The 25,054-nt window shown below is 36.4% G+C and overlaps 1 protein-coding gene across 1 annotated transcript; it reads left to right on the top strand.

The window, feature by feature from the left end:
* Positions 1-2,762: 2,762 nt before the first annotated feature.
* Positions 2,763-23,789, top strand: CLGN (calmegin). Its single transcript, XM_010195039.1, has 14 exons — positions 2,763-2,921; positions 3,771-3,841; positions 6,435-6,493; positions 8,638-8,779; positions 9,602-9,683; positions 12,500-12,692; positions 14,482-14,671; positions 15,289-15,402; positions 15,996-16,152; positions 17,524-17,739; positions 19,211-19,346; positions 19,501-19,638; positions 21,919-22,019; positions 23,709-23,789. The coding sequence occupies exons 1-14, from the start codon at positions 2,763-2,765 to the stop codon at positions 23,787-23,789; spliced, it is 1,839 nt and encodes a 612-aa protein (XP_010193341.1).
* Positions 23,790-25,054: the final 1,265 nt, after the last annotated feature.

The following is a 25,054-nucleotide window of genomic DNA, read 5'->3' as shown; positions in this document are numbered from 1 at the left end:
GGAGGAGCGCGGCCCGGGAGGCTACGCGGGGTTGTGCAGCGAGGGCAGCCGGACTTGCACCTCCGGCGGTCGTCTTCACTTAACGGTCTTCCGAAAACCGGCTTCCGTCTAAAATGCGGGAAGCGGATTCGTTTTAGGCGCTGCCTGAAAAGCGAGTGGCCTCTTGGCTCGCAGTTTTTTTTTCTTTTAACTGAAAAATAAAATGGAGATTCTGCTTAAGCTAACTGTAATGTCAGAACAGCTTGAAAAGGCACCTGCACTACTACAGCATCGAGTAATTGCTAAACTGCACATTTATTGTTCATATTGGCACAATGTTTTTAATGCATCAGCAAAAGATAGGAAAGTACAGTTTTTGCACAAAACAGAGAAAAAAAGAAATGTAAGAACCCCTGGGATCTTTTCATAGAGCAGCTTCACCTGGCCGTTCTCTTTGGTGGGATTGATGCCAATGCGGCTATATGGGGGAGGAATAGGGCAGTACATGGTTATTGGTGGAACAAGAGATGGGGAGGAAGACCAAAAACCACCTTCCATTTCCCTGGGTGGAATTGGTATTTGGCCCTAGGAAAAGCCTATGTGTTGGTGCTGGGTGCAGGAGCTTTAGACTTCTGAGTCAGGAATGCTGTTACTGGCAGTCTACTCCACCTCTGCTTGAGAATGCAGAACTGAGAGTTCTGTGAAAAAGGCATGACCCCCTTCAAGGAAAAGTTAGTGATAATCTAGAAGATCCTGATGTCTTACTTAGTTCTGCATCAAATGGAATAACAGTGTCATTAATTTTATGGCATATGTGGAATATGTGAATGACCACACATAATGCAGAGGTCTGAAGATTGCAGTGCTTGCACTATGCAACCATCTGTAGAAATCAAATTGTTCAGTAGGAAGGGACTCCAGGAGGCCTCATCTCCAACCTGCAGCTCACAGCAGGGTCAGCTCTGAGGCCAGTTCACGTTGCTTAGAGCTTTATCCAGTCAGTCTTGGAAAAATCCCAAGGACTGAGATGAGGCAGCCTGTACCACTGCTTGCCTGCCCCCATGGGGGAAAAGCAATCTAATAACCAGTAAGAATATTCTTTCAATTTATGCCTGTTGTCTTTCCTAAATGCTGCTATGTGTCTCACAGACAGTGGCGTGTTAACTTTAGGTGCAATATTATGCTGATGTTGCAGCCCTGTTGCTGGTCCCAGGAGCATCCTTTACAATAGCACTGCTGGCTTAGATGTCTCTTCTGATGTGTAGATGTGCTGTAGTTACCCATGTTCCCATGGTAAAATGTGACCAAGCTATGCGAAAAATTACGTTTAAAGTTACAGATCTGAAGTTACATATAGTGACAGAATTGTCAATCTGTTTAGCTAGAGAAAGCTGAATATAAGCTGCCCATCCCAAGCGAAATGATTGGGAATCCCATTTTGGAGTTGTAATTATTATTGGATACATTTCTGTGACTCAACTTCTATGATTACAGCTTTTCAGACTGAAGAATGGCTATCTGGTTCTCTCATGGGTCGCACTATAGATATATCACATTCATAACTGAAACTACTGCAAAGATGTATGATTTTGCAGTTACCTATTTTCTGTTTGGAAGTTTCTGTTCTTTGGTGTTTAGGCCAAGACTGCTAGTAAACGTGTTCGGTGTTTGTGAATCTGTCATAGACTGCAATAACTTCTTGTGCTCTACTGAGGAACTTTTAACAGTGAGCATCCTTTTGGCTTGTTTTTCTGGTCACCTTGAAGAAAGTGTAAGAAAGGTTTTTCGTAGATCTTCATGTGTTTATTAAGAAAGAGAAATTAATAAGAACCAAAGGATAAACACCTACAAACCTGGTATCTAGAATCTGTCTTCCTTCTATTTCCAAATTCAGACAAAAACAAATTCAGAAAGAAGCATTTTTGGCAAGACAGTTAAGGAAACTTGCATAAGCACACTGCTCCAAACCTCTGGGTACAAAACTGGATTTGTTTTGTTTTACAAATGTGAAGCAAAAACTAATGGGCAGCAATCTTTATTGCAGCAGATTAGATGGAGAGGCTGAGGTGGTTATCTGCTATTGACATTCAGACAGATTAAAGATTTTCAGGTTTCCCTGAAATTAGAAAGAGATTTCCATTTAAGCTCAAACTTTTGTGCTTATTGGATAGATTTGAAGCAGAAAATCTTTTCTTAAACAGTCTTTTACTTTCTTTTGACACAGCTGCAGTTGATATAAATTCTGCACTCATCTAAACACAGGCATTGGAAGAAGAGCGAAATACAGGTTAGTAATTCTGGCACTGGATAATAATACGTCCTAAATCTATCAATTTTATTATTCCTAATGAAAGGGATGTTATTTTTTTTTACACTGTAGAGATTGATTCAGTTCGATTGCTTGTTTGGAATGTTAAAGAATGAGAAAAATAAAAGCAGTGTCCCTTTGTTCTTAAAAATGCATATATACTGCAGTCAAATTCTTGCCAGATTTGTGGCCTGGCAAGATGAGGGAACAGGCTACAAACTCCTCTGTAGGGAGAAGAAGAAGGGGGAAAAAAAGTCCGAGTCAGGGCTGTGTAGTAAAAAAAATTTAAAATTAAGATCTAGCACTTCACTAAAATACTGTAGTGACAGTGCTTTCTGTTCTTTATTTCTTATTATTTTAATGTTTGGGTTTTTTTCTCTTGTAGATAAAGTCTTGGGTAAAATTGAAACAGGATTGATAATATCCTTGCAATGATACTTAAAACTTAAAACTTTAAGTTATTCAGATAACCAAGATGCACTTCCAGTGGGACTGGCTGTGCTTGGGTGTCCTGATATTTAGCTCAGTAACTGCAGAAATTGAAAATGAAGAAACTCTGGATGCAGATGTTGAAGTGGAGGATTTTGACAAGCAGTCTCAAGCTGATATTGGGAGAGATGAATCTTCCTTAGAGGTAAGATTACAGATGTCTTTAGTCAAAGCTTATTTATAAGTTACGTAGTTATAACTAGTAGAGAAACTGATGGACAGATGCATTTTTAGAAGAGTAAGTTAACATGCAGCTGACAACTGAGTGGGTGTCAGACGCACCAGTCTGAGTTTTTCAGTTGTTGTGCATGACATGTAGGACAAGCTTAACAAAAGTTTCTACTATGGCAAGGTGCAAAATCAGATCTCCTACCTGTGGTGGTTAGTCATGAAAAAGGCCTTGCTCATCTGTGCTTCAGTCTGGTTACAGAACCTTTTGTTGTAAGTCCTAATGTGCCATTTCTAGAGAAGAAGCAGGAAGCGTCTTGCTCTTACTGAGATGTTGACTTTAGACCATGTTGATTTCATCAGTTACAGCTGCTTCTTGGCACTGTCTTTATTCCCAGAAAATCTTTCTGAATTTGTTATGCTGTACTTCAGCCTGGGCAATATTAATAAGTTACATTTTCAGCTTTTTTTTTTTTTTTTTGCTATGTAGCCTAACTGTAATGTGCCAAGAGGAAGCACAGAATTGGTGCAAGTTCAGTAATTTTTCTGGAGTTTTGTTGAAGTACTTCAGTTATGCACTTTGAACACAGACAGCAATTTTGAAAATTCACAGGTGTGAAGGTGCTCACTGTTAGAGGGGTGTGCCCGAACTGTAGAAATGAAGGGGGCATGAGGGGACAGGGAAAGGTGTTTTATGCTGCTAGATGTTTCTGATGAACAACATCTGGTTGTCTGGGTGGCTGGATTACTTCTGGAGGTATGATAGTGTATTTCATATGAAAAATTGTAATTTATGTTAAAGTGTGTATCTGTATATGTCTTTTAGGTTGTGTACCAGGCTCCAAAACCAACTGGGGAAGTGTATTTTACAGAAACGTTTGATGAAGGATTGGCTGGGTAAGTTTATGCCTTAAAATTACAAATTTTTTCTTTCAGCAGTTTAACTTACATTGGCAGGGCTTAGTTTCTATTAATTTTTCTGCTGGTATCTTTATAAAAAATAGTTTTTGCAGACAGTGGTTAGAATTGGGAAGCCTGGTAATACTTTTTCTAAATACATCATAATGTTAAGCCAGACAGTTAACATTTCAGGTGTGTTGCTATTTTTTGTGTTTTATGGAAGCTTATAATAAATTCTGGGTTTATAGACATGAGGAAAAATAATGTAATTTAAAGATTTAGCCAGTTGAGTTTAACTAGCTGTAAGGCGAAGTGCATAGCCATTACACTGGAGTATCAAACTCTTTATTCCCCTTCACATGCACTTAGGTACGTATAAGAAAGCAACATCTTCAGCATTGTAGATAAAACCTCTATTGGGGAAGCCTTTTTTAGCAGAGTTTTTATTAATTTATTGTATTGATTCCCATACTCAATAAGAATTAGATATTTATGAGACTACAGAAGTGTTTCTGGGTAGCTTGACCTTACTGCATTGGAATTCCAGAAAAATCTTCAAGTTTCTCTCAACAATTCTTGATCCAGAAAACGTGTGCTTTTTTTCCTGTCTGCTCTGATGCCATTGAGTAAAAGAGCTATCTCTTAATTTATGAAGAATAATGAAAAAAGGTTTTTTTTATATGTTACTAAAATTGATGGAACAAAAACTAACTCCCTTGTGAAGAGCCAGAGGGGTGAAAAGAGATGCAGTATGATACATTCATTATAGTAGAACTTGAAGCTGCCAATATTTTTTACTTCCTGTGAGATCCAGCTACTATAGGAGTGAGGTTATACCATCATAAGACATATATGTCCGGTGAGGATGCACAGTATAAACTGTAAATAAAGTAGCATGGTAGCAGGCGTCAATAATTTTCATAAGATTGACTTCGTCTTCCGAATTGTTTCTAAACTGTTCTCTTCTGTAGAGTTACAAGGAACTTCAGGCCACTGAACATTAGTCTGCCATTACTCACATTATGTTCTTGCAAATTTTCTTATTTTTGTTACATATTTAGACCAAACCTAGAAAGCAAATAAGCTTTAACTCCCATCTTCAGTGTATCACTTGTCTTAGTGATATGTCACTTCTAAATGTTAAGAAGTGCAACACAAAAGCAGTACCAGTACTGAGAAGAAAAATTATTAAATAGAAGCGGTGATAAACATTGAGGGGGAAAAAAACAGAAATAAACAAACAAAAACCCCAGCCAACTGAAAACCTTGATTAACAAATGCAAAAACTTAACCGGGGTACTTGAGTGATAACATTCATCCCAATTTCTATCTTTGTGAGATCCGCTCAAAGATTTTGTCTTCCTACTTAAATCTAATATTCAGAGCTTCAGCTACAATGCCTGGCATATTTTGATCTAGCTGTATGTAGTTTAAATAAGAATAACAAGTATGGAACTAAGATGTATGAGAAAGTAAGCAGCATGTTGCCTTTCTTCCTTAAAATTACTACAGAAGAGTACATATAAATTGCCTAGATAAATCACCTGAATAAAGTAGCTTTTTTGAGAATGAGCCTTGAAAATCTTGTGCCTGACTTGTAGAGATGTGTTATTTCCTCAATGGTCTTTTTCCTGGTATGCCAAGGATCTCGTTTGCCGTTTATACTGTGAAACTTTCCCTGCATCTCTGTTAACAGTGAACAAATCTGGCTGAAATCCAAGCAGAAAAGATATTCATCCCTGAAATGCTCCGTGCAGAGGATAGTTCAGAATGAATGAAAATAGTTCTTTACAGAATTAACCATGAGAATGTAGTGTTGTAGTTAATACAATGAAGAGTTCAGTGACACTGTTGGCTTAAGATGCTCTTGTGCACGGCTCAGGATAGAACTACTGTATAACTATAGATGAGGGTGGACTGCCCTTTTTCCTTTTTTTCCCTCTAAATGAACACTTTGTGCCTAGGTTATGTGTGTAATTTTTTTGCTAACCTCAATTTGACAAGCTGAGTTTGCCTTGCTCATAGTGTCAAGGAGATGAGGAGTTTGTTTGCCCTGTTGGGATCCCCTGTGCAATACAGTTGGAATCTGTTTAGTGCATAATTTCGTTTGTCATTTGGGCACTTGTACCTCTTCCCATTGTCCTCTACTATGCATCTGTACCATTACTGTTGGGAAGTGTTTAAGTTTTCTTGGTGATTTTATTCCTTTCCTTATCATATTGAATATTCGTTTTCATTTGAACTTCACTATTTTCCATGTATTTTTGACACTATATGCTTACGTAATATTCTACATTCTGCCAACTTCTGCTTGTATACAAAACTGAAGTTTATTCAGAATAGTTCAGTTCCTTTAAAGTTATGGTTGTATATTTATTTACATCTTAGAAAGTATTTTGAAATGTTGTATTAGACTAATCTATTTTACTTTTTCTTCTCATGTTCTTTGAACTGCACAAAGTTCCATGATGCAGACTGTCAAAATCATTATTACAGGTTCTCATCCTAGCACTGAAAGCTCGTTTTTCTGTGCTTGCTAAATAATACACTTTTGCATAGACAGTTAAATGACTGGTGCTTCTTGTTTTAGGTGGGTGTTGTCTAAAACCAAGAAAGACGACATGGATGATAACATTGCTGAATACGATGGTAAGCAGTTTTAATGTTTACTTCCACTATAGTTTCTGATGTTCTGTTGCTCTGGCTAACCCTTATACTGAACTTACCTTTGAAAACGTAGATGACATATGTCAAAATTTTATTTGTGTGAAGACCGTTGTCCTGAAACCGAGATGTGAAATATTGCTCATTGGGTTACTTAGTGTGAAGACATTTTTTTTACCATTCCAACAGTCCTATTTCAATGAACGATACTAGCATCCCCCCCGCGTCTGAACATTCAGTATCGCTTGTTTATGAATAGTGCTTCTCAACAACTACTTTCTCTGAAATTGTGTTAGAGAGATTTACCACTTCAATTTCAGTTGTTAAACGCATTCCTAAAGCAGCGTGTTCCATGTTGCTGCATTTGCCCTACTGATTCATCAGTTGATCTCCCAGTCTAGCCTGTCAAACAAAAAAGTTAAACTGAATGTTTTCCTTTAAAATGCTTTTTTTGATTGTGCTTGAATGTACAGTAGTCTATAAAAAAAGTGTAAAGTAATTATGAAAATGTTGTTCTGATTTTTTGTATCATTGCAGTTTGTACTTGATTTATAAATTGTTAGGCAAGAATTGCCTGCTTGAATGTAATTTTAAATTGTTCACAGATGTGTAATCTGTAACAATAATTTTGCAACCTGAATTTATTTCATTCAAGAGAAAGTGGGGAGAAGAAGTTTCTGCTGCGGAAGGAAAGTATTTTCTACTGCTCTTATGTCAAGTGAAATCAATTATTGTTAATAGAAAGCGGTAAGCAAAAGTAACTTGTGGGACTTTGATGTGCAGAACAGTACAGAATGGATGTTTTTAAGTTTAGCAGTTACCACAAATAACTGGTAAAAAAATAATTTGCAGAGGAGATACCCATGCAGATCAGAAACTGACGTTTCTGATTACTTGGCTTCATATCAGATAGAAATTGTCTCTAGTGTCAAAACAGTCATACTTGCTTAAAGACACCCAGACAATTGAACATTAACAAAATCTGTGGTTAAAAGACTTTTTTTGAACTCTTTTCTAATTATTTTTTTGTGTCTTGGTGTTTTGCCTGGCATTGTTGCTTGGTCTTAGTTTCCAGGAAGGAATGCTATTGAAGAGGAGGGAATTTTCCTGTTTTCCTCCCTTCTCATTACCAGACTAGAAGAAACCAGGGGTTTGTTGTTGACATGCGTATCTGCCCTTCCTTAATGACCTTTCACAAATCGCATTTCAGTTGAATTAAAGTAAATAGCTGTTTCGATCAGATTTCACAGTTTATGAATCTTCTCTAAAACACATGCTGAAGAACTCATTACATTTTCTCTCTTTTTGTTCAAATTGACGTATGTTTTATTCAAGGTTGCAGTGAATTGTAAAAGTACTCTTGTCGTGTGCTCATTCCTGGGAAAAAAATCAGTCAGTCTTGTGCTGCTAATCTCTGAGAAAATATGTAACCACACTTTTAGAAATCTTGTTCTTTGGATATTGCCTGCGTCTGTAATCAACTATACCTTTCCCAAATTTGGAGAATTTATAATTATATAATATTTTATTTTTGAAGCTGTAGGCTTTTTTTTTTTTGTCTTTAAGATCAGACATGGCAATTCTTGCAAGGACTTTGGGCACGGGGAAGCTTCATCTCCCATTTGATTAGATATGACCTAAGACTTTCTCATTCTGTGTAAGCAGGAGGGGAAGAACCATGCAGGTATTTTGCTTTCACAGTGCCTTGTGACTATTGGGTTTTATGTGATGGTGGTAGGAACAAATCTGAAATCCGAATAAATGCTTTATGTTCCTCTAGCCATTGTGGGATACCACAATCTAAAGATACAGATCTACAGTATTAAAGTTTTCTTGTAGATTTCTGTAAATTGGAGAAGAGCGAGGAATAACATCTTTGAAATATTGAAAGCTAGCATTAATGGACTAGAATTTATACCTTTTTGGTGAAATGTAGGCTGGACTTGTGTAACGTTTTATATCCAGAATTATCAGCAATGAATTGGATTATTATTGTTTAGCTTCTTTGACATCAGATTTCTTCCCTACTTTGGTTGTTCACTCACTGCTTTCAAAAAGGCTATGATTTCTTTACTTCAGCCTACATTTTTTTCAAAGACTCTCTCTGTGTGTCTGTGTGTGTGTTTTAGGAAGATGGGAAGTAGAAGAGCTGAAAGAAAACACAGTTCCTGGAGACAGAGGATTAGTGTTAAAATCAGTGGCAAAGCATCATGCAATATCAGCTATGCTAACAAAGGCATTTATTTTTGATGATAAACCGTTGATTGTTCAGTAAGTAATCACTCAGATTTTTTTACCTAATATTTATTATTATGAAAATATTTAAGTCAAGAAAGTAATGTGAATTCCTGTAGAAAAATACTGACTTCCATATAGCATTAACCTGTCATATCCAGAGCTATCAGAACTGTACGTATGAATTATTTAATGATCAAGTAAGATTGTAGTACAACTATTCAGAAGTGATATTTAAACTATCTTGAAATATTTTTGGACAGAAATTTAATATTTTACAAGACTGCTAAAAAAGCTAATTGATTTTCATTCTTACTCTAAAAGATCTAAATCACATGTAGTTTGAGTACAGTGTTTTTTCACTTACAGAACACTTTCATGTAGCTCAGTAAAAGCAACTTGAATGCATTATAGCAGTATTAGTGACCATGACTGCCATGGCTATGTGACTCCTTTTTTCTGATATTCAGACTTGCTTTGTTGTATTACAGGCATACACAAATAACTCCTCTGGCTAAATTCAGTGTGTCATATAGGCAGTTTCAAAGATGGCGCAAACTTCCTAGAACTCTTGCCTATTTCTGCTTCACTTTGATGTTAGCATATTGGTTGATACCACCTTGAAACTTTTCTTACTAGTGATACCAACAGTAGCAATTGCTACCATGGCTCTTTTGACTGACATCACTGCTGCATTAGCTTCTGTGGCAGTTAAAACCTTTTGGTTGTGTAGAAATGGTTTGATGGTAATAACTAATACACAGTCTTAATGTATTCATAATTGGAATTGTAGATTAGAAGTTAATGTGTATTTGTCTGATACTCAGAATGCTTTTTTTAAACTTACTCTTTGCCCAGATACGAAGTGAATTTTCAAGAAGGCATTGACTGTGGTGGTGCATATATTAAACTTCTCTCCAGTAATGATGACTTGAATCTGGTATGTCCTCTTACTTAACATTTGCTATTGGTTGTTCATTTGAGGAATGCATAATTGCTCTTGTGAAATAGCAATGAAAAATTCGTAATGCATCTTAAATTCTTAAAAGCTTCCCAAATTTTTAAGAAGAAGATTGGGCAAGATAATAATATACATATAATTGATTTTATATATTTACACAAAACCTTCTAAGTTATGTGTTTTTACTGGTGGAGTATATGATAATATTACTTTTGTAATTTCCATTTTAATGAAAAGGCTATAGGTAGTCTAAAAGTTAAACTAAGCTATTGAGATCTGTATTCACACAGGAGATCTTAAAATGTGAATTTCAGAAGGTTAGAATGAACAGTTTGCTGTGATTAATATACTCCTCTTAGTTTCTGCATAAGTAATATCTTATATCTAGGACAAAGGACTTTATCTGTTTAGTCTGACTTTCTGTAATAATAGAAGCCATAGAATCTCAACTCGTAACTTGTGAAACATTTTTTTTTTACTGCATGGCATGCAACATGGCACCTTAGAAAGGGCCATGACTTGGATTTAGAAACTGAAAGTGTTGAACAGTCTCTCTTCCTAGGAAAAGGTCTGAATGATCAAGTGCGAAAAATTAGTAAGTGCCTTAGTATATTGGACCATTTCATAGATTGTTTCTCAGTATATTGATGTGAACTTGCCTGCCCTTTCCAAACCTGTCTGCAAAACTCTTAATTACTATGCCATCACAACAGGTATTTCTGGCCTAAAACGCTACCCGTTCTAGCCAAGTCTCGGTTCTGGCACATGTGAACGGGTTGATTTAGCAGTCTTTTGGGTTTTTTTTTTTACATTTAGAAGTGGCAGTGATTTATAGCCTAGGTGCTTGTGCAACACAAATGTTTTATTGGTAGAGTAGCAATGGCTGATATATACAATAGTTACTGCAGCTGCTTTGATGGGAGGTACTGCTTTTGCTACATAGCAGCAGTTAACAGAATAGGATTATGCATTTGGACAGACTTGGAATGACCAGTGTGGATTCAAACTTTTACATCATGAGCTAGGAGGAACTTGCATTGACTCAGCAGTACAAGTGTGAAGTGATAAGGGTACTTACAAACAGCAGGTTGCTGTGGACACTTAAAAGCTGACTACCCTAACTGCTAGCTTTGTGGCCAGCATTCACTATTGTAGTGACAGAAGTTTGTGAGGCAATCACAGTTTCAACCTGTATAGGCTATAGAAGTTGGTGGATTTGAGATGCATCAGGCTATACCATTTGCTCACCAAAATTTAGTGAGCTTGAAAGGCAAGCTTATGAAAGAAACAATAGGGAATAGTCTGGAAAAAAACCTGTAACGGGAGTATGGGCAGACTTAATAATTTCCTCTCTGGGTAAGATTTTTCACCTGTGCTTTTGTCTGACTGTGCTTACTGCTGCTGCCTTGACCCATGAGGCATTAACCTTGACTTTCAAGTACTGAGGAGACCACCAGTGAAGTGTGATGCGCTGTGTGTGTACAAAATGAAGAGGAGATTGCTCAGGGCAGGCTCAAGACATTGTTTGACCTGACCTGCAAACCAGCAGTCAAGGAGAGCCACTTAGCAGTGTGGCTTTTCATGAGATATAATGGGTAATATGTACATCTGCAAGAGTCTAGGAGATGGCGACACGTGCACAAAGATGTGTAGATGACAGTAAAACTGAAAAGTTTGATGTTTTAAAAGAAGGTGTGAGACCAAGATAATGAGCTCAATTACAATGAGCTCAGTTACACATGAAATTGTAATTCTCCAGTGTCTGTCTTCTGAAAGGTAAACCAGAAGACAGTAAATGCAAAATTTGCCTGTTTATGGCCTGGCTCACAATGCTATACTTTTTTGGAGTTTCACTGGCTATATGATGAGGTAACTTAGAAGAGTCAATGTTCTCTCTTTCTTGTTTTTTAACTTTAAAATTGGACATGTCTCAATGTTGTACGTATGCTTACTGCTATTGGATAGTTAGTTAATTACTATTCTTATCCGTGACATTTTCCTAAGACTGTTGAATATTGTAAAAGAGACCAAACTTAAAATACCTGCACTTCTGTAGTGTAGAAATCTACAAGTGCATAAAGTGAAAATGTTGTACTTTGCATTCAAAATATTTAAAAATATGGATTTGTTTCAACCAATACATTTATGTCAGAATATATCTTTCAAAAAGAAGACTTCCAGAAATCAAGTGGTCGTCTTCCTTCAAGGAATTGCTTAAGAATATAAGGGAGCATGTTACTGCATATTCCGAATGCAAAAATCATATATATAGTTGAAATACACGGACATATTTAAACGGCTTAATGCAACAGAGTCTGAAGGAGAATAACTATAGCTGATACTTTCAGGGTTGGTTGTTGTTGTTATTACTGTTTTATGTGGAGCACGAAGACTGATAAAGTACTGGATATTAATATTCTGGGTTTTATCTTTGATGAAAAATAAAATTGATACTAAATGAAGTAACTTGATCCTTCCATCTTTTAGTATAATGTTTGTAGAAGAACATGGATATTTGGATGTTTTGATTTGTGACAGGCATTTCCACTTAAGGGTAAGGTCTAAATAAAGATATTCATCTTTCTTGATCAGGCTTAAGTGATCTCTATGGTTAGTCCATTCCCTGAGAACAGAGAGCACCTAGCAAGTCAAGAACACTGTTCAATTCCTTTCATGGTTTACCCTACCTTTTTCTAAAAGGTAACTGTATGCTGCAGCATACCAGAAAAGAAGTACCCAAAATGACTTCATAAAATGTACAGTATAACACATCCTCAGCTTTCTTGCTTCTACAGGAATACTTTTTTGACAAAACACCTTATACTATTATGTTTGGACCAGATAAATGTGGAGAAGATTACAAACTACACTTTGTCTTCAGACATAAGAATCCTAAAACTGGAGAATATGATGAAAAACATGCAAAACGTCCTGACGTAGACCTAAAAAAATTCTATTTGGACAAGAAGACACATCTGTATACTCTTGGTATTGTTAAATTCTTACATGTCTGAATTAGAAAGGAGAGATTAAAAATGTATTTATGTCCACTGAAGCTTTTTGTTTGAGTCTGCTTTTTTGTTTGTAATAGTCTGTTAATTTAGTTATTTAGGTTTAAATGATTTAATGACTGGGCTTAAATGATTCAATGACTGAGGTTAACAGCAGGACATAAAAGTGGCTTTGAAATGCTACTGTTTAATACTCAATTACAGCAAAAAACACATCAAACCTGGCCTGCCGTTAGTGCAAAGAATTGAATAATACTTTTAGTGCTTACTGTGATAAAAATATTTTTAAGATATTAAAAAACCCACAAACATCTAATATGCTAGGAAGGCATCAGAGTTCACAGGAATTTGGTTAAACCTGTAGCAGGCCACACACCACTCTCCTACATGTGTTAAGTGTTCTTACTGACACCTACATCTGCAACAGCGTGCACTAACAGGTATGTTGCTCCATTCCCTGAAGATGAATGAATTTGGGCTGGTTTAAATTCATGTTTATTTTAATTTGGTAAAACCTCGAACAGGTTTCCCAGAGAGGTGGTAGATGCCCCATCCCTGGAAACATTCAAGGTCTCATTGGATGGGGCTGTGAGCAACCTGATCTAACTAAAGATGTCCCTGCTCACTGCAGCAGGGTTGGACTAGATGACCTTTGGAAGTCCTTTCCAACCCAAACTATTCTGTGATTCTATGATGTTTCTTTTTGTACCGATGAAGCGTATAGCAGAGATGAAAGTTTAATTTCTTACTTCCCCTTTTTCTAATTTCTGAGGAAGAATAAACAATCGGAGAAGAGTGGGCTAATTTGTTGCATACTGCAAATCCGGCAAAGTTGACTGTACTTTTGAACTTTCATTGAATAATAATGGAAGACACATTCAGCTGCTGTACAGAATCACACACAGAATCACAGAACGTTAGGGATTGGAAGGGACCTCAAAAGATCATCTAGTCCAATCCCCCTGCCGGAGCAGGAACACCTAGATGAGGTTGCACAGGAAGGCGTCCAGGCGGGTTTTGAATGTCTCCAGAGAAGGAGACTCCACAACCTCTCTGGGCAGCCTGTTCCAGTGCTCTGTCACCCTCACTGAGAAGAAGTTTCTTCTCAAATTTAAGTGGAACCTCCTGTGTTCCAGCTTGTGCCCATTACCTCTTGTCCTATCATTGTTTGTCACCGAGAAGAGCCTGGCTCCATCCTCGTGTACCATGGGGAAAAGTATTGTTTTTAAAAATAAATTGCCATAATATGCCATAACAGACATTCACTTTTAGATAATAGGAATACGTCAACGGTCAAATCACTGTTCTTGTGGTAAAGGAATATGTGTTCCTGTATTTGAACTGTTCATTAGAAAATCTGATTAAAGATACTTAAACTCAGATTGCATTTATTCTGTTCTAATTGTTCAAGTAGACTTCATAGAGCTGTGTGATTCTAATGCATTATGTGACTGATAGCATAAGTTTAAAAAATCAATTATTTTTCTTGTATCTAAAGTGATATGGGGTTTTTTGCATTTGTGGAGATTTTAATACTGTTGAAATTTTTTAGGCTACAAGAGCTTCATTAGAATTTATCAAACTGTCATTACAAGACTTGCTCTGGCTTTCATCACCCATCTTTACAAAACTGTCATAAAAAAGTAGAATTATTTACTTTGTGTTAGTAATCTTTGTTGTGTTGAATGGGTTAGTATATGGGTTTTGGTTAAAGATACTTGTAAAAGGAATGCTTCCCTTCTTTAATTCAAATATCTTCAATTTAGTGCTAAAACCAGATGATACATTTGAAATGTTAATCGACCAATCGGTTGTCAGTAAAGGAAGTCTTCTTGAGGACATGGTTCCACCAGTAAACCCTCACAAAGAAATAGAGGATCCTAGTGATAAGAAGCCTGATGATTGGGATGAGAGACCAAAAATACCTGATCCAAATGCTGTCAAACCAGATGACTGGTAAGGAGAACATTTTATCTGTACAAAACATTTTACATGCAGGTTATTGGTTTGAAAGACTTGACTGGTTGTTTTTATTGCTAATGACAGGTGGGATATGCTTCACTGCTTGAAGCGCTGAAGTTTGAAAACATAATTGAGGTGGATACAATGATCTGGTCATTTTCTAAGGAAAGAAGTAAAAATTGTGCTTTTTGCTGATTTGTACCCTCCATGGTTGCAATTAATAACTAAGACTACTATACCTGAAAGATTATGCAGAGGTGTTTTTTTCACCAGATAGTCTTAATTTACATTTCATCATTTCTGCTTCCTTCTGTGTGAACTACTCTTCATACAGCTACTCAGGAAGAGGTGGGAAAAACTTAATAGGAAGACATAACTGACACTTGCTAGTTGATGGCAGCAATTTCTGGGCTAAGTAGTGCTTTGAAACAATGTAAATATAATTTAAATATTTATAAACAGATAATTAAATGCCTAATTCTCATGATCTGTGTGTCTAGTTCTGTTGTGCCTTTGAAAATCGTCCCTTTAATGACAGTTACAGTCGTCTGAACAGAACATTGGTTCAAAGTCAGGCTGCTGTATTTTCTAACATAAGTCTGTAATTAAAGGGATGAAGATGAGCCTTCCAAAATAGAAGATCCTGATGCTGTTAAGCCTGAGGGATGGCTTGATGATGAACCACAGTATGTTCCAGACCCTAATGCAAAAAAACCAGAAGGCTGGTAAGAACTTGATTTGATAAGTGCATGTTGTTAACATTTCTTGTAGATAAGCCTGCCTAATCTGTGTGGCAAATCATAAGTTGTGGATCAGAAGTCAATCCAAATCTTGTTTTCTTTAGAGGTAGTAAGTTGGAATATGGAAGGTATGGCCAAGTATTTGTAGATTGGGTTGCTTTTAGAAAAACATTTCTGAGGATATATCATCAGAAACAGAATATGAAGGACCCCTTTGAAAGAATTTGCTACAATGATAAACAATGAAACAGTTTAAGTAGGTAACTTGAAATTATCATATAATAGTCTCAAAGGAATCTCTAAGCATCTTATGGAGAAGTGTTTCGAGCTGTCTGCAGATACAGAAATATAATTGCATTCAGTCATGCTGTGGTACTTATGAACACGTGACTTTTTAAAAAAAAAGTTTAGCACTCATTAAAAAAAAAAAAGTGTTTATGCTGCTGAGTAAAGTTCTGTGAGCTGGTTAAAATTCTAAAATTGTTATGGCAAAATGTTCATGGACCATAACTTCAGACTGACTGCTGGTTTTTAGACCTGTCTGATCTCAAATTAGTTGTAACTCTTTGTTCTTGCAGGGATGAGGAAATGGATGGCGAGTGGGAACCCCCTCAGATCGCTAATCCTAAGTGTGAGACTGCACCTGGTTGTGGGCAGTGGGAACGTCCCATGAAGAATAACCCAAACTATAAAGGAAAATGGAAAGCACCCATGATAGATAATCCTAACTATCAGGTAATAGCAATATTGTAGGTCGTTGTTAAAAGGTAGAAAATTCAACAGACCAGGCAAGTCAAAGTAGTATATTTATCTAGGCTTTTATACAGTATATTTATATTTTAGAATGAGTCTTAACACCCTTGCTAAACATTTTCAGCTTTTTGTGTTTAATTTGCCTTTTTTTTTTTTTCTTCTGAGTGTACTGGAAAATAGAAATGCTTTCTGTATTAAAACAATTTTTCTGTTAAAATTTGCTTATGCAATGGTTTGCACTGGTACCACTTAGAATTATATTCTGAATTATGTTATTTAATGAAATAATTATCTTTTCTGTTGGAGTTTTAAGTGTGGGTCTTTAAAATGAACTTCTTTTTAAATTGAAAACAAAACAAAACAACAACACCACCACCACCACCACCAGAACAAAAGCTTTCAGTAAGCAGATTGACTTACTTGTTCAACTTTAGTGGAAGCATCAATTTTGGATAATTAGAGTCCCCTCCTCTCCTCCAGATATAAGAGGTTATCAGTTGGATATTAAAGAAAGTTACTTTGTATTATTTATGGCTGGGGAGTTCTTGAGTCTGATTTATTTGAGCTTTAGTTCCTTAACATGTTTTCAAACAAAATTTGGCTCTAATTTTCACAGGTATCATAAGACTGAATTTTCCTTCCCCAAAATTTTCCCTAACACTTTTGTTTACAGTAGCTGTCGGTTTTATATATATATATTTTTTTTTTTTTTTGTGTGTGTGTATTTGTGTATGTGTGTATACACATGTACTGGAAGCGACTGTGTGGATTCCAGAATGTAGTTTTCCTGCAGTCTTAGGCCACCAGACAGTAGATGCTTACTTCAGAAGATTCCTTCACTGGCCACACAATATCAACCAGTGCCCTTAAAGAAAAGTATATACTATATTGATGAACAAAGCCAAAAATATATATTACGCAAGGAGAGACGAGGAGGAAGTAATACTAATGTCTTCTTTTCCTGCAGGAAATTTGTTTTCTAGACTTATTCTAGGAAGTTTTTAAAGACTTTTAGGAAATTTTACAAAGGCTGTGCTTGGAATCACCAGCACCAGGAAGAACAAAGATTGTACAGTCAGTTATTACTGTAACCCTGTATGGACAAAAAAATAATTAATTTTAAGAGGCCTGCCCTAAGACAGTAAATTGAGACCCATCTGCCAAAATCAACAAACAATAGGCTGCTTCCAATTATGTTTTTATGAAGGCTAAACTCTACCTCTTATCTTTTTGAATAAATAAAATGCATTTAATACATTTAAAATAGGGAGTTCTAATTATCTTAAAATTTGTTTCACAGTTTGTTTTTTAGTGAGGTATAGGTAATGTGATTACATTTTTTTTTCTTAAAAGGGAATCTGGAGCCCTCGGAAAATACCTAACCCAGATTATTTTGAAGACCTTCACCCATTTGAGATGACCACTATCAGTGCTATTGGGCTAGAACTCTGGTCTATGACGTCTGGTATCTACTTCGATAACTTCATTATATGTTCAGAAAAAGAAGTAGCAGATCGTTGGGCAGCAGATGGCTGGGGTTTGAAGAAATTAGTAGCAAGTGCTAATGAGGTATAAACTTCACTGTGTTCTTGGTAACTGAAAGAGGATGAGGTGCTGTTGGAATAATTTTCTGTCAGTTAATGCGGACAGAATATTAATTTACCCACAGTTAATAATCTTGCTGAGTAACTATGATAGGGGTTGTTTTTTTCTGATAGTTTGGCTTTCTAACTTTCTCAGATCATTATCCCCTTGAAATTCAAAGGGTACAATATTTTACTTAAATACCTAACAAGAAATTGTCTTCATCGTAGTTAATGAGTTTTCTGTGGTTCACAGTGATACTAGAAATTCAGTACCTGTCAGCAAATGAAAGCTGAGTTACTTAAACTCAAAAGACCTCTTCAGATGCTTCCCACCCATCAGAAATGAATGAATAGTCATGTGAATTTTCTGTTTAATAATTTTAGTGGCTTGGCTGCTTAGATGTATATTATGTATCTCTGAAAATAGTGCGTGTATGTTTATGGAGCTGCATTTGTTCTTCTTTTCCTATGTGTGCATCTGCATTTTGTTTGTATACTGCACTTGGCCAGCTGCCACAGGTTTTTCTAGATCTCCTTCCAATGCAGTAGGATGAACTTGTCCTGACATACGGGATCATGAGCCCCTCTAGTGGCAGCCTTTACTGACTACAGTTTCTTTCTAACAGTCCTATATTTTCTTTGGTTGAGTGGCAAGAGCGGGGTGGAAAAGAAATGATGGGTTCATGAGACAATTCCTGACAGCTGCTGTTTGTCACAGGGTGAACAAGTAGCAACGGCCTATCTGCCCGTGCAATTGGGAAAGGCAGCTCCTCATGCAGCCTTGCCCTTTTCTGAAATGATTGGATTTATGTCTGGGCCTGCAACTATACCTGTACACACAATAGTAAAAAATAATCCTTGAGTCCCCTCACTCCACTGTGCCTCTCAGACTTCCCGCCTTAGTTGCTGATGTACTCTTTCCAGAGGTCTCACTGGACCAGGCACTTGCCTGCCTACCTCTGCTGTGTAAGTCAGAGCTGGGTTGGGAGGACAGTTTACGTCCTGAATAACTGGCTGTCATAAGAGAGAATATGGGAGTACAGATGGAGCAAGATGTTGGTCTTCAGGAAGCTGGCTGCAGCTCTGAGGTTCTTGATGCTTTGGGAGCTTTCAGCTGCATGGAAAAAAAATACAGTAGCTGGGAAGAGTATAAGTGTGAGGTTGCCAAGATTCCACGTGTTGCTTTACAGAGTTGAGTAGTGGCCAGTTTGGAGTACCAGGTTTGTTCCTTATTACTTAGCACTTGCTATTTGTTTGCAATCTGTGAAGTTATGACCTTACTAGTATTAAAATCCAATATAGTTTTAGTCATTAAAAAGCAAAGGTATTGAAGGGTTTTTTTGGGGCAACAAAAAGCTTAAATATATACAGTATGGTTTATAAAGTTATTGAAGTGTTGAGAGGGATGTAAATGCAAAATTTTTCTTTTTTTTTTTTTATTATTTTTAATATAGCCTGGTATGTTTAGTCAACTGATGACTGCTGCAGAAGACCACCCGTGGCTCTGGGTTCTCTACATCGTGACTTTAGCTCTCCCTGTTGGTCTAGGTGTGTTGTTCTGCTGGCCAACCAAGGTTAGAGAAATTTACTGTCTTTTTATTCGGTTTTATTGTTAATACTTTATTTGAAAACTCTTAGTATCTGTGTGACAATATGCTATTAGATAGCTTACAGTGGCTGTTGTGTTTAATTCTTAATTTGAGTTTAAATATAAATAGATTTTTTTATTTGTTCTAGAAAACAGATTATGATATTGTCTTCAAAAAACCTGATACATCTAAGCCAGTTACAAAGGGACAAATAAAACAGGAGAGGGAGGAGTTAGAAGATGATGAAATAGAATTAGAAGAAGAAAAAGGAAATGAAGATATTGCTGAAGATGGTAAGATGAACAAGCCAGCCTGCAGTTTGATTAAATATAAAGACATGAATAGGACTAGTTAATGGGTTGTACTGCCACTAATTACAACCAGTTCTCTTAGAATATGCAAAACTTGCCTTGCTCTGAACCTTTTTTGCTTTTCAACTTCAGTGAGTGGCACTCCATGGCTAATAGCTCTTTGATAAATACAAGCAGAAAATAAGCCTCTCCTTAGTAATTTTTCACTTTCAAGAAATTAAAGTGTTTCTGACTGTCTTCTTGTGTTTGTAGATAGCCTTGCATGTTTTCTCCCTTCAAAGTATTTTATATATTGAACGCATTTGAATGGTTCAGATGTATGTACCTGAAGCAGTTAGTCACATTGTTGCCTTTAAAATGTGTCTGAAATAGCTTTAAGTCTTTTAAATAGTTGTCCAATTCTGGGTTTTACTACTGATGTCTGAAGTGTTTTGTTTCGTTTTTTGAAATTACTAGTTATGGGAGGTGCATAATTTAAAAATGTTGATATCTTCATTAGAATATGAACAAAGGCTTTGCGAATTTTTGCCAAGATCTTCTGTTAAGGACTTAATTTTAGAACAGAAATCTTGGTCTACATCTTTTGGTAACAATAGCAGAGACTTAGCGTGGACATGTATCAAATGGGAGAACTCATTTCTTAGACCTTCACTAATTGTTATGAACTGTTTGGCTCAATTTACAGCTATACTGTAGGCAAAGCTTTTTGGTACTCCTACAGAAGTCTCAAACATTTTAATAAACTAGGGCTTTCTAGGTTTTGGTCATGAAGAATTGGGAAAGTTGCATCTTACATGTGACTAGGTCTGAATTTATGTAATTACTTTTATTTCAGTTTACTGAGCTGAAAGAGTAAGAATGGGGGCATGGGGTGGGTGTTGGCTTGCTTGTTTGTTTGTTTTTAACACTGAAGTAGTGCTTATGAGATGTAGGCATGACCTGACAAGGATAGAATTGAGCACTGCTTCATTACAGTTTTTAACTGAGCCACTGGCAGACTGTTAAGCTGTAGAATGCCATCTTATATCCTTTGTATCAGATTTAGATATAGTTTCTTGTTTACTCTTGATAGAAAGTATTGCAAAGCAGGCACTCAGTTTCTAGAAATTCTTACTTCAAGACCTCAGTTTGAAGTAAAGGAAGAGACTTGCCTAAACCCAGTAACTTTTCTTTGCATCGTGCTGTGATTGCTGAGGTTTAGCTCTTGTAATGAGCATAGGTATTGAAAATGCAGGCATGGGAGTGCCAGCTTGTAAGTATTGAAGCCCAAAGTGGAAATTAAAAGAGCTGTGTGCCTGGCCTCCTTCACAAAATATACAGAATATGGAAAGATGGTTATACTAGAAGGTCACCTACATGCTGATCAGAGAGCAGCCTAGAATTTGCAGTGGTTGCTCTCTTCAGTGCAGTCGTACTGCCTCAGTAAGAGAGTAGAAACCACCTCTGTGTTGCTTAACCTATGGTTGTCCAGAGAATTCTGGAGAGTAGAAAGATACTTTTTTTTTTTCTTTTCCCTTTTTTTTTCCCTATCTAGCCCATTTCTGTGGTTCAGTTCCAAGGTCTAACTGACACCAAGGCTCACAAAAAGCTTACTGATTTTTGTGATCAGTTTTATCCTAGTAGTGCATGGTGGTCATACTTCGAATGAGCTGAGGGGAGTACAGTGCTTTTCTGACTAGTTTCTGCATTGCAATAATGCATAAAAAGGGGGTAAGCACAGGGCTGCTTATCCCTCAATCAAAACAGTATGCCAGAAGAATTCCCTGCTGAAAAGGGGAGTTCCCTTAGGGATGTGGGTGTGTCCTGTGGTGGATAACTGATAACTGCAATATTGTACTTTGCTATCTGAGTCAGAACTTAGTCACATTTGGATTCCCTGAGTTGTCCTGTTTTGGACTCTGGTCTCAAAACTGTCTAATAAAATACTTGAATTTAGGGACTTCCTTAAATGAAACTACCGTAAGGTAAATAGCTGGTTGTCATTTTGGTTAGTCACTTACAGGTCTGAAGAAAGTATGTGCTATTGTGAAAAGACTCTAGGCTGAAGCTGTTAAAATTGGATATTAAATTCAGCAGTGATAAATTTATTCTAATTCGTGAGAATTCTACTCTGTGTAAATTGCAGAGATGTTTTCATGGGTTATTGTAAACAAGCAGTTCATTCTGAAACCGAAACTGACTTCTTGTCCTTACTGCTGTCTCAGGATATAGTGCATTTTTAATATAGTTCTGTTTACAAAGTACAATAAACTTCTGTTACAGAAGATAAGGGTGAAGATGTTGATGGTGAAGAAGAAAATGAAGCTGCATATGGAAGTCAAGAAGAAGGTGATAAATCAAATAAATCTGGTTCTGAAGATGAGGTAAGTTTGAGGTTTCCTCCCTATTTTCTCCTCAGCCTTGTCCTTTGTCACACTTCTAAGCCCAGTTGCCTACTACAAGAGTTTTTCTTCTGTTGAGCTATAAAACAAATAGTGAGATGGAGGTCTGGTTTTATTTGAGTTTGACAACTCAAACACTGTGTTTGTATAGGTTTACGAAACATGTCTCTTCCTGTGTAATTTTACCTGGTAGGTGATATTTATTGTAAAATACTGATACAGTATAGAAGTGATGGTGCAGGTCTCTAAACAAGAAACATTTTTACACCAGTATAGTTTTTAATAGGGTATTGAATGAATTGCAAGTCTTGAAAATTTGGATGCTGCAGTAGGTGTCAATTATTGTGCTACTTAATTAATGGAACATGTGCTTCTAACAGAACAGCTGTTCAGTACAACCTAGAAAAAACCTTAAGTTCTCTTTTTTTTAATTCCAAAATAAGGTTTTAAGCAAAATGACCATACTCATTTTGAATTCAGCACCTGCAGTTTCATTTTTCTTGTGCAGATTAATCCAGTTACCAGATAATCTAGAAAAAGTTTTTCATAAAATAAAATTGTAGAATGGAATTTGGTTTTGCTTTTCTTGCTTGTCGTCTACTCCTTATCCTTCCATTTAGAAACTCTGCTATGTCTGAAACACTTTAGATCCACCCACAATATTTCTGTTGGTCATCTTGTGCTTGTCACTCCCTAAGTAAGTCCCCTCTCAGATTAGGGGAGTTGTTTAATGTAATGTTAACTCCTTTTCATGTAAAACCTCTCTACGAAACTATACCTTGCATGAGGTTGCATTGTTTAAGCACTGAAATTCTTCATTAATTCCCTCTTCCTCTTGTTGCTGTAAGAATTTTTTTCCCTTGTACATTTATCTAGGAATACAGTATCTGTTGAGCCCCATTAAGATGCATGTGACTCTTTGTAAAAGTTAGAATAAGATCTGAATGTGTGTATGCCATTACACAGTATCACAGTGAGGTTATGGTTTGCTCTTCTCTGGGTGTTTTCAAGGGTGTACAAGTTTCTGTCATGAGTAGCTAGTGACCTACTTGGGAGATGCCATGCACACCATGTCCCCACTCAGGTTGTGCCACATTCTGTGAGCTGTTCCTTCTGAATGAGGTGCTTGTCATTGTCACTGAGTGATGCAGGGAAGTGTGGAAGCAATGCAGGGTCTGAGCATGGAGCTGGTGTTGGAAAGGCTTTACATGATCCTCTGGAAGCTAATCGCTTTTAAACCGAGAAGAACAGACATCTGATTTAAGAACACTTTGTTCTACTGGTGGCTCTCCAAAGGCAGCGCATTATGTTTTAAGTGCTTCTTGCTTAAGAAGTGGCAATCAAAATTAGCATAAGATGCACTTTAAGGAAGTTGCTAAATTCATTAAAAAGTCACCACTTTTAAACTAGTGAGTAAATGGGCAAAACCAAATTTCTGACATCAGTTTAGGTGTACTATTCCTTCTGACTATAGAAAAGAAAAGTCTGCCCACCTTATTTATTGTTAGATTAATATTGTGGGGAAAAAAGTCTTATCACTTAAGTGTTACATGTAGTGATAATATGATTGGGGGAGGTTGGGAGGAGGAATAAAGTAACATGCCAGTTTCAATAATTAAATTAAAATTGGTTTAAAACTTTAATACTGATTTTTTCTTTTTTTCCCCCCAGATGAGAGAAGCTGATGAAAGCACAGGTTTTGGAGAGGATCCACTGAAATTAGTGCGCAAAAGAAGAGTACGGAAGGACTGAGTTACTTCCAGCTAGTAATTGTAGGTCTATGTAATAGTAACTTTGCATACACCACTTCAGTGGGCCTGACAGCATGCAAGTTCCTGAGGTTTGAAAGAATAAGTGGGACTTGTTGCAACTTAAGCTCCTATTTTAATTCTCTGATGTCTTCTAAGCTCCCCAAACTTCCTTGATTTCCTTTTTAAGAAGAAATGCTGTGAGGAGTTAGCTGATGTTTTGAATTGAGAATAGAAGTGAAATTGCAAGTTGGCCAGCTGATTTTAAGGTTAAAATTTTTAAGATTCGAAGATTCCTATAAATTAGTATTAGTTGGAGATAAACTTACTCTAAATATTTTTTAAAAACATTAATAAATTATACTATTTTTGCAGCTCTAGCACAAAATTAGCTGTGTTTATACTTTTCAGCTAAAAGAGGATGATAGTACAGATGTAGCATCTATAGCAGTTCGATTGTTGTAAGAAAAGGTATTTTCTGTGCAGAGCTAAATGCAATAACTGGTTTTGTATGATGATTTAGTGCTAGCAACAATTTTTATTGTAAATTATTTATTTTAGTTGATCTCGTTACATGGGTGGTCACCTGTTCGCTTTAGACATTGGTTAAATTATTTTTGAGAGTTTTTTAAATAGAATATTCATAGAACAAGTGGTAATTGATGTGACTTGTTTTGCTTTTGAATTCAGATATAAAATCTGCAGAAGTGATACAGATTTTTTCCTAACTTTTATAGTTCTCGTGTTTCAAGCCAGAATGGTATAACACCTGTTTATAGAATACTTGCTAAGTGTACATTGCCTTCTAAAAATATTTAATAGTTCTTGTTTAACATGGAATTTATTAATACAGATAAGAATTTTTGATGGACTGTTTTTTTACAGATGTGCATTCTCATAATATAGTTTAAATAAACTGCATATAGTAAGAGAAACTTTGTTTTAAGTTTAGTTGTATATTAAAACAAATAATAAAAAACTGCCATCACCAGAAACATCTTGCTGCTTGGCAGCTGCCTATAGTGTCAGTAGGATGCAAAATGCTAGCAAAAGCAGTCACACATTAAAAAGTCAAAATATATTAATTCATAAGGAACCAAACAGATTTCCTTGTGCCTCACAAGAAGTTGGTTCAGTTAAAAAATAATTATTTTCACATCGAATCAAGTCAGCAAAGATTCCATTGAAGTTTTTTCAAATGAACGCTTCTTAATTAACCCAGCTTCTTCAAGTATTGGGTTTGTGTGCTGGGGTTTTGGTAGTTTCTGG

This window comes from Mesitornis unicolor, unplaced genomic scaffold (assembly GCF_000695765.1).
Source record: "Mesitornis unicolor isolate BGI_N332 unplaced genomic scaffold, ASM69576v1 scaffold47451, whole genome shotgun sequence".
In the NCBI taxonomy this organism is placed as follows: Eukaryota; Metazoa; Chordata; class Aves; order Mesitornithiformes; family Mesitornithidae; genus Mesitornis; species Mesitornis unicolor.
This window is presented reverse-complemented; position numbering and strand designations above follow the sequence as displayed.

Coding starts and splice junctions, on each gene's coding strand:
- CLGN (XM_010195039.1), top strand. CDS start 2,763: ATGCACTTCCAGTGGGACTGGCTGTGCTTGGGTGTCCTGATATTTAGC. Junction 8,780..9,601: donor GATAAACCGTTGATTGTTCA/GTAAGTAATCAC, acceptor CTCTTTGCCCAG/ATACGAAGTGAATTTTCAAG. Junction 15,403..15,995: donor GCAAAAAAACCAGAAGGCTG/GTAAGAACTTGA, acceptor TTGTTCTTGCAG/GGATGAGGAAATGGATGGCG.